General features: G+C 39.9%; 2 protein-coding genes across 2 annotated transcripts; one reads left to right on the top strand and one right to left on the bottom strand. All coding sequences in view use genetic code 12, as the record gives it.

The window, feature by feature from the left end:
• Window positions 1-1,955: 1,955 nt before the first annotated feature.
• Window positions 1,956-5,495, top strand: ZCF20 (Zcf20p; the record flags this gene model as incomplete). Its single annotated transcript, XM_051751844.1, has 1 exon — window positions 1,956-5,495. The coding sequence occupies one exon, from the start codon at window positions 1,956-1,958 to the stop codon at window positions 5,493-5,495; it is 3,540 nt and encodes a 1,179-aa protein (XP_051609123.1).
• Window positions 5,496-5,939: 444 nt separating this feature from the next.
• Window positions 5,940-9,668, bottom strand: KGF57_002520 (uncharacterized protein; the record flags this gene model as incomplete). Its single annotated transcript, XM_051751843.1, has 1 exon — window positions 5,940-9,668. One exon carries the CDS (start codon window positions 9,666-9,668, stop codon window positions 5,940-5,942), a length of 3,729 nt encoding a protein of 1,242 aa, XP_051609122.1.
• Between the last annotated feature and the right edge of the window lie 16 nt (window positions 9,669-9,684).

Raw genomic sequence — 9,684 nt, 5'->3', positions numbered from 1 at the left:
CTGGTGTTTACGACTACGGAAAAGTTATGTGTATTTTCTGTGGTGCAGTTTTTGCTGCAATGGTTGTAATTTTGATTTTGGGACCGGAAAAGTTTCACAGAAACTTGAGGGTGGTTCCTGATGATTACAAATCAAAGCTTGATATCGAGGAAGTTTTGGAGTTGGACAAACTGGACAAAAAGGCACAGACATGAGAAATCGGAGAGGCAGAAGTAAAGTAGAATACACAGGTTTGTATTCCGAATGCCGAGTGTTTTGCATGAATTTTGTGTCTAATCACTACTTGTCGATTGTAGAGCTCTTATAACATGTAATCAGCTGGATATATGGAGGACGAGTTGCACTCAGAAGGAAGGGGGAGGATCAGTTCAGAAGACCCCTAACATCATTAAGGGGCTCGCATGTAGAAGCTGCCCACGATTTGAGACAACCCGATCTTTGTTGCACTTTTAGTATAGTGGCAAAGTTCTTGAGCGGAATTTTATTTTGTAAATTTAGGTTTTGCACTTTGTGGTGATTGGATGGAGTTATCGGGTGAATCGGTTTGTTTGAACAAGAAGTTATTTTGGTTAAGACGTTACAAAACCTTATTCCTACAATAGCTGTACTGTAGGGCTTTTCTTTTTTACAATGCAAAGAATGAGAAGTACTAAGACAGAAGACACAATTATTGTGGCACTCAAAAGCTAACGCAAAAGAGGTGGCTTCGAAGCTAAGCATCTAAGTGACATACTGATGACTTAGAATTCTTCGAGAAGTATAAGAATATCGCTGTGCGGTTCTTTTACTGTTCTTTTGGTGAGTATCTGCCTAGTCACTTAGAAATTCTCCAACATGTCTCATACCCTTCCTCTTCCAAGAATTGAGGTGATATCCATCATGAAAGGGCGGAAAACTCTGACTGTGTACGTCTGCTGATGAAATAGATAAAAGGATAATTTGTTTGTGTAATTTGTTCAAAGGTGCGAAAACGTTGTGGAATCGAGAAGGGGACGGGCAAGGAATCAGCCACCACTTGACCTAATCCTTCTCCATTCAAAACCTCATCAAATCCATGCGTCATATGAGCTAGTATCTCTCCATTGTTTGGCCAATTCATATCCATTTCTGGTCTCTTAACAATGAAAAAGTGGGACGACAAATGAATTATGTAAAAATTTGGCCTTTGTTGGGAACTCGGTCGGCGTTGGAAACTCCGTATAAGCTACAATGCAACCATGTACTACTCTGCTATTTATTCCCGAGTTCGGTCTCTGTTTTGTGTTCACGAGTAAAGAACAACAAAAAAACGGCACGAGCTACAGAGAAAGAAAGTACACATGGTTAGAAACATCGGTCACTCTTGTAGTATAAAAGGTTGATGTGAGTTCATTGTCAGGTGAAATTATGTATTCGTTGTTCTTTATAGGTCATAGTGTGAGGAATTTAAGCGCTGGAATATACATATATATGTATGTATTGAGCGGAATCTCTTTGTAAGCAGATACGCAAAATAGACACCTTTGTAATACTTCACTAACTTTTAGACAGCATCTTCTTGCTTTCTGCGTGATTTATATTAGCTCATTCTGTAAAACCTTTGTGCCCATGTATATATATCTGCTACATTTACACTCTGTCCAATGAAGTATAGCAAAAGAGAAACCCACTTACACTCACAAAATATCTCACACTCGTCTTATAATATTACTTGAGTTTCTTTTCCCAAGAAAAAAGGTTAACTTTCTTTCTATACAGAGAGCCTTAAATATTGTGTTACTCCTGGTATAATACAACTACATAACCCACATTGGCAAAAGCATCATCAGATGGAAATATAGCGTGCACGCTTCATTCTTGTGTTTACTTGATTTACATCTCCACATTAATAAGCTCAAATCAAAAATTAAAAAAAAAAAACACACACACACACCAAGCCCATCACACCAATACACCCAGTCCAAAGATCGACTATCATGGTAGGGACGGAGCAAAATTTGACAAAGTCGTCCACAACTTCCTCATCCAAACCTAAGCGACAAAGAAACCGGACTCCCAAAAGCTGTATACAATGTTCCAAACGAAAGATCTTTTGTTCCAAGGAGAGACCAGCGTGCAGCAATTGTATCAAATACTCAGTTGGTCATCTTTGCTCATACGCTTTGCCTCCGTGGGCTGATGTGTCTGCTAGAGATGTAACCAATAACATCGACGACAACAATGGCAATTTTGACAAGTACTACAGCGTCAAGGCCACAGATGCGAAATTGACCTCGCCACGTTGCTCCTTACTAGAAGAGTCACTTTCGCCTGCACGAATACAACAAACGGATGAATATCGTCAGTTGAAACAAAGAAATGAAAAGGTTATACAATCTCAGCGGAAAGAAATAGATGATTTGAAGCGCCAGCTTTCTGTACAACAGCAGCTATCACCCATTGATGCTACAACTAAACACCAGCAACTGCAGCTTCAACAACAACAACAGCAATTATCAAATCTGGGTCATATCCTAATTACAGTTTTGAACAAGATAAGCCCCTTGACAAATTCCTACAACAACAACAACAACAACAACAAGATAGAAATGTTGAATGATTACACTCTTTGCAGTATTAATAATTCTACCATTGGCAATAAAAATGTCTACGTGGACACCTATTCTTGGATTAATATCATCAAATTAGACCCACAACTAACCACGCTATGGTTTCGCATTACTAATTTGCAAAAGATGTATCATGTGTATAAGATGAATATGTTGAAAGGAGGCCACAATAGCAACACTGTTGTCAAAAAGGCACCGAAGAAGTCGAATTACAAAATCAATGAGATTGACTTTACACATTCGCTTCGTCCAACTACTCCCAATGGATCAAACAAGGAACCAAGACTGCAGCAGAGCCAACCATTGAGGTGTCCTGTAGTTGAGTGTGATTTCAATTTTATGTCGGAAGAGCAACAGTTCACAACGCCAAGTCCAATGAAATCAACCTCGGTATCCCCAACAATGAAGCTTGAATCAGCAGCAATAATAAATGAGAAGCCCATGCTTTCCGACCTCCAGCTGAAAATGATTCGTCTTTGGGAATCATTGATCAGTTTACCCAGAGGTGAATCAAAGTTGAATGTACAGCAAATACACTTTTTGCTAGACTACTATTACAACAGTGATATTGAAAGTAAAGACATTCTTTCGTTTTACCGGTTTGACATTCAAGCTGTTTTCAAAAAGACTACGAATGATGAAGTTGTGCTCAACTTGCCACAGAATACAGGAGGGCCAGACTTTGAGGCACAATTGAAATCTTGTGGAATATTCCTATGCATGTTGGTTTTGATTGTTGAAGAAACGTTGTCCGAGTTGAGAGTGATATTCAAAGAAGCTATCGATAAAGATTTGTGCGATCAATTTGAAGATACCTTCCCCAATGAAGTTTTGTTGTTAAGCCTTGGTCCCCGTCAAAATAACTTGCTTCACAACGTTCAAGAGTTGTTAATTCATTTTGAAAACGAAAAGTGCAACAAGTCATTATCTTACTGTGCCGCGGTTATTGCCTTACTAAATAGGGAAATTGATGATTACAGAAAGCCAGGATCAAGCATCACTGACACAAAAAACTCCTTCACTTCTTTATATACAACATTTCTCCATTTGTTACTTGATGATGGCCCATTGGAGATTTGGAAAGACCCCGAGTTGGTGGAGATCAGATCACAGTACAAAAAGCGTAGAAAAGACTTGAAGCTACACTTTTGTCACCTTTGGGCTAGTATTGTTAGACTAACCAATTTGGTCACATTGAATTTCGTTCCATTGGTGAAGCATTCAGAGTACTTGGATGGGTTATTGAGGCGTATTTATCACAAGATTGAAGAAGTGGACCTGTTGCAGTATCATTTGAAGTTTTTGTCCAAGTTGGGCGAAGACCAATTGATTGTTTCCTTGCACGTGCATTACCTTATTGCCAATGTGTCGTGCTCACTATATAATGGAATTTTGAATTTAGGATCGAACAAGTTAATCATCAGCACTTTAGAACAGTTGATCAAACAATGTCAAACTTGGATTACTGATGTGGGAATTCAACGGTTTAGCGAGGCTAGAAAGTTTGAAATTTTGATAATTCTTGACTACTTGTCGTACTTTATGATTTATTTGATAATGTTACAAGGGGAAGAATTAGGAGATGCTACAATAATCAATATTGTTGTGCCAAGTATTTTCACCAAGTTGTCACTGCTTATTGAGCTGTTACGTGTAACTCCAAAACGCCACGCTCAGTATCTTTACTCAATAGGGACAGAGGTGTTGACGAGACTGGTCCAATTCGTCGTTGGACTTCTCTTTAGATTCAGAAATGAGACTCAACCATCTGGTTTGTTGAAAAAAGAATGTACAACGGTATTGACAAACAGAGGTGTCCTTACGCCTACTGAATGTATGGATAACCTTACTGAAGAGATTGAACAGATTGTGACCTTTTTGGATTCGGTGTTGATAAACAAGGAGCGATTAACAAAACTTACAAAATTGTGGAAGTTTTACATTACCTTGAGCAAGGACTTGAATTACTCCAAACTTCATTCTGGAATACCCAACTTCAAAACTGGAGACACTTCTTCTGCTTGTCCCGTTTTTGCTGATGGAGATGCGCAATCAGCAGTAGCGGCTGCAACCACGGCATCCTCATCTTGTCCTGTTGTGCACACAGGGAAGCTGATTGCAGGATCCGCATCCAGATGTCCCATTATGCACAGTAGTGGGAACACGGCATCTACTCCAGCCGAGACAATGTCCTTGAATGAATCAAATACTTCAAAAAGAGAAGTGCCCAAATGTCCAATTTCGCTGATCACAACCCCTATGAATGATGAAGAAGTGCAGGTGAGTCAGTTACCACCACCTTTGCAAGCAGCAAGTCGTAAGTCGCCACAGCACCACCAATTGCAATCAGCCATGAACAAGAAGATGAAAAAGTGTCCATTTGATCATGGATCAATGATGAGATCGAATTTGTACCCCAATCAAATTGAATCGAGTATAAGAGGTAACTTTGAAACTTTCAAGACGCATACACTGAGTCCACTGGGCTCGCGTGGGAGCGAAGAGGTTTATTCGGCAACTATACCACCACAGTTGCAATCAGTCAATATAACTACCGCTGGAGACGCCGAATCAGTGAAATACGGTGCTGACACGGAAGTAAGTGCTACACCAGCAATGTCTGGTCGAGGAGTCCCGTCACTTGGTCCCCATCAACCACAGCAACCACAGCAACCACAACAGATTCAAGAAAATCAGCTGCCTCCACAACAGCCATTACAATTCATGAATGGTTTGGAAAACTTGGACGTATTGAATCAATTTCATGATTTTGACTTTGATTTCTTGAATCAAGAAAATATGTTGGCACACTTTGGCACGGTTGCCAACGGGAACGGACTTAATGATGACTTGGATATGGGGTTGAATAATCTTGGAAACGGTAATATCGAGGGTTTCTTTCAATAAGTAGCGTTACTACTGATAAGCAAATCAAAATTTTAATGGAATATAGCTGTACAAAAAACATAACAAAACTCTTTTAAAAATCTCTAAAAGTGTCTAAAGCCGTTGTCTATGGAATAATCGCCTAATGAGGGACTTGTAAATGTGGAGTTGCCAAAACATGAAATGGCAAAACAATTCCACGTTTGAAATGGGTAACAAAACAAAAAAGTAATCGTGTAAACCGCATCCCTCGGATGCAAAAGTTGTATAGTGACACCAAGCCACAACCAAAATTAGAACAAAATGAAAAACATGGATAAATGAGTATAGCATGGAGAGATAGAGGGGAGTTGACCCCTTAAGCCATCCCGTCCCACTCTCAAGAACAAATGTAAAGAAAGAAAAAAAAAAAGAAAAAAGAAAGAAAAAGGTAGAGCCAAAACACTGAAAACTACCTTGAGTTTTCTATCCCACAACGGAAAGTAAGACTTGACCAGGAATAGCAGGACGAATTTGAATAGGTTTTTCCCCTTGCAAATTTTCTCCAACATTCAACTGGGATTCCTTAGCAAGATCAGCAGCAACAAGCTTGTTCTGCTGGTTACCAGCTTTGCCATGTTCCTTCACGACCTGTTCATGTTCTTGCGGACCCAATTCATGATTCTCCTTTGCATGTTCTTCTTTATAGTGTTTTTGCTTCTCATACTGTTCCACACCTGGTGCCGTTTCATGACGTTCCTGTTCATGGTGTTCTTTAGCATAGCGTTCTTTTGAATGACGTTGACCTCCCAATGTACGATTGGATTCATAGTGATCCTTAGCGTGTTCTTTGGAGAGTGAGGTGGACGATTTCAAGTTCTTGTCCAATGCGAGTTTGTCACGCTTAGATTTTATAGCATCAGGGTTAGCGTCTAACCTGTAATCTTGTTCAAGCTTCTCCTTTTGAAGTTCACCAAAATCAATCTCAATTCGCTCCTCATTCAAGTCTCCACCCTTGTTCTCTTCATGGTGATTTTCTTTATGTTTGTGTAGATCCTTGCAACTACTGTCCTCTTCGTGTACCAATTCTCCGTCCTTTAATTTTTCGAAATGCTCTTGTTTGGAGTCACTGCATTCAACTTTGTGGCCATCTTTTTCATGGTCTTGTCCAGGGTAAACTCTCAAGTGATCTTGCTTCTCAAGCTGTTTATTCTTCTCTTTGTGGTGTTCTACAACAGGATCAGAAGTCAGGTTGTAGTTCTTTGTATAATGGTGTTTTTCCAGATGTCCTTTCTCCAACTTTACATTACTAGATTTGTGCTCAACTTCATCATCCTCAGTAATTTCTTTGACACTCTCTTCTACGTCACTAGGGATCTTAAAGTCCGGTAACCTCTCAGATAAAGACAATTTTCGAATCACATCCAACCGGGTTAAAACACCTCTCTCAAGCAATACTGGAATCGCTTCCAAAACCAACTTTGACAAAATCTTTCCAATTTCAGGTTTCTTAAAGGTCAACTTTTCAACGTCTACATCCCATCCATGAGCTTGTATTGCCATTAACAAGCCATCCCATGGAATTTCGCCATTCTGAAGACTCTCAATTGTCAAATCCATAAATGAACTTCTCACCAACTTATCCTTTATGGACATGGTCAAAATTTCATTAATCAATCCCGATTCTTTTAATGAATCAAACACCTTCTCAATTGTTTCTTCGAAACCAATGTCATTGGTTTTTGTAGCCTTGTGAGCTTCAAAAGAATCGTAACCCACAAATTTGATGTGAGACGAGCTTCCATCCTCTGGCTCACTTGCAACTTTGTCGTCGTCGGATTTCCGGTCAGAGACATAACCTCCATGCTTTTTTCCACCAAAGAATTTCGAAACTGCTTCGTCAATAGCTTTTCTATTCTTAATTACCACTCCGAATGAGTCTTTGTCCTTTGAAATATGCTTACGAATAGCAGAATCTTCAATTTCTTCAACGTCCGCAACATCTTCAATATCGCCTGAATGCCTGTTTTTTGCAATTTTATAAGCAGTTTGAACTGTCTTGTACGCAACATTCACTACTAAAGCTTGATCAAATTCTGAAGCCACATTAGCAAACTCTTCTGGGTTCAAAAGTCTAGCGTCGCCTTGATCAGGAATTAGTAATAAAAAATTCTTGCGCTTTTCTGAGGTCACCAGATTTACTGGTGACAACCCATTTGGTACTTCTCCCAGTTTCAATGCGGGAGCATCAAGGCCAATCCCATTTGGGGGAGCATTTTGGTAATGAGGTGCAAATTTTTTTGGAGCTGTCTTGGAGCTGGTTTTTGGTACCTTCTTCAACTTGTCTTTGAGTAATTTCTTCTCCTTCTTTAACGCCTCTTTATCCTTGTTAAGCGCTTCCTTTTTCTTCTTGAGTTTTTCTTCCTTTTCTCTTCTTAATCTTTCCTTTTTCTCTTTTGGACAGTCAGGATCATCCTCCTCCTCCTCTTCGTTGTCATTTCCAGTTTCAGTTGGCTTGGGTGTGTTGAAAACCGTTGTTGTGGTAATCTCAGAAGACCTTGATTTCGCCTTTCTGGATCTAAAATTTTTCCTCAATAACCAGTTTGATGCAAATTCGGGGTCATCTGAAGTAGGTTCTTCCTCTTTCTTGTTTTTTCCAAACCCAAAGATAGAGCTCCAGGACCATTTGCTTTTCTTCTTTCCCAGTTCATCTTCATTTCCTTCATCATCGTCGTCCTCATCATCAGAATAATCAGGACCATTGGAAACGTCAGTAGTGGGCGTTCCTCCATCCTCCACTAATCTAGATTCCCTTGGAAGCTCAACATCGTTTTTCACAAATTTGATATCATCAGTTTGTGATACTTCAATGCTTCTCTTAACTTGCAAACTGGGATTTTGTAACTTGGTTTTCTCTCTCAAGTTCATTGGAACATTGTAGGACTTCTCTTTGCCATCCTTATTTTCGTCGTCGCAATCATCCTCTTCCAATAGAGGCTCGCCGCCATACAATCCTTCTGGGAACTCTTCCCCTTTAGGGTGTAGAGAGGGGTAATACTTTGGTTGAGGCTTTTTGTCAGCACAGTCTTCATCGGAAGCATTGGTTTCTGGAGTCAAAGCAGTTGTAATCGTGGTAAGCAATGCATCATTCTTGGAATTAGGTGGCTTTTTGAAATGAGACTTTATTTTGCGACTGCCGGTATCTTCCTTGTCCGAGTCACCATCTTCGTTCAGTTTACTGGACATTCCGAGTTTCTCTTTGAGCTTACTGAAATCATTAGCTTCAAAAATGGGTTCAGTTTGATCAGCACGTTTGAGGAGTTGTCCGCTCTCCTCATTCAGATCATCGAAATCAAAATCTTTCTCGTCTTCGTCACCCCCATTATCCTTTGAGTCCTCCTTCTTCTTCTTCTTCTTCTTTTTCTCTAAAAACTTCTTCAAATCTCCCAACTTTATGGCGTTGCTCAAATCTTCTGGCGTGATCTCGTGTCTCTTCAGTAACTTTCTAAATTCACTTTGTGCAATCGAAGATCTCCAAACATCAATTTTAGCATCTGGAGACGCCTGTGATCCAATTGTAGCAAAGTCGTGCTTTCCTAAGGACGTATTGTCATCATTCGTGCTAGTCTCGGTATTCTCTGATTCTAAGTTACCGACATCTGCAGTACTGTGATCCTTTGCGAAATCGGTTTCTTCTTTAATACGATCAATCAAAAACAAGACATCCTTCAATACCTCAATCTTTTCCAAAGTCAAATCTTTACCTACACTCATCATCTCCATGAACACGTCACCAAACCCTTTCGAAGTCTCAGTTGGAGGCTCATTTGTGTCCTTGTTTTCAGATCCGTCACATTCATCCACGTCCTCATTATTCTTCTTTGAGTCGTCTTTGATATCGATTGTGCTTGTAGGTGTAGCCGCAGATGTACCATCTGGCAGAAATTTCCATTCCTTACTTACTGATGGCAGTTTGTCTCCTTCCTCAACTTTCCCAATTTGTCCTTGTGGTAATGAGTTTGGAGAAGTGTTTTGAAATGGCAACTTGAGCTTGAACTTGAAAATAGGAAATGCAAACAGGTGCTTGATTTTCATTTTGTTTGCGCCATTTGCATCAATTCCATTTGTGTAATTCTTGGCAGTCTCGCTATCCACTGCTAGTGGAGCCACTACAGCCATGGCAGCGTAAAGAAGCATCGCTGTGTGAACTTTCATGACCGACACTGAATTA

The sequence above is a fragment of the Candida theae genome (assembly GCF_024610275.1).
Source record: "Candida theae strain CBS 12239 chromosome Unknown scaffold6, whole genome shotgun sequence".
In the NCBI taxonomy this organism is placed as follows: domain Eukaryota; kingdom Fungi; phylum Ascomycota; class Pichiomycetes; order Serinales; family Debaryomycetaceae; genus Lodderomyces; species Lodderomyces theae.
The sequence above is the reverse complement of the archived record's forward strand: the minus strand, read 5'-3'. Positions and strand labels throughout refer to the sequence as shown.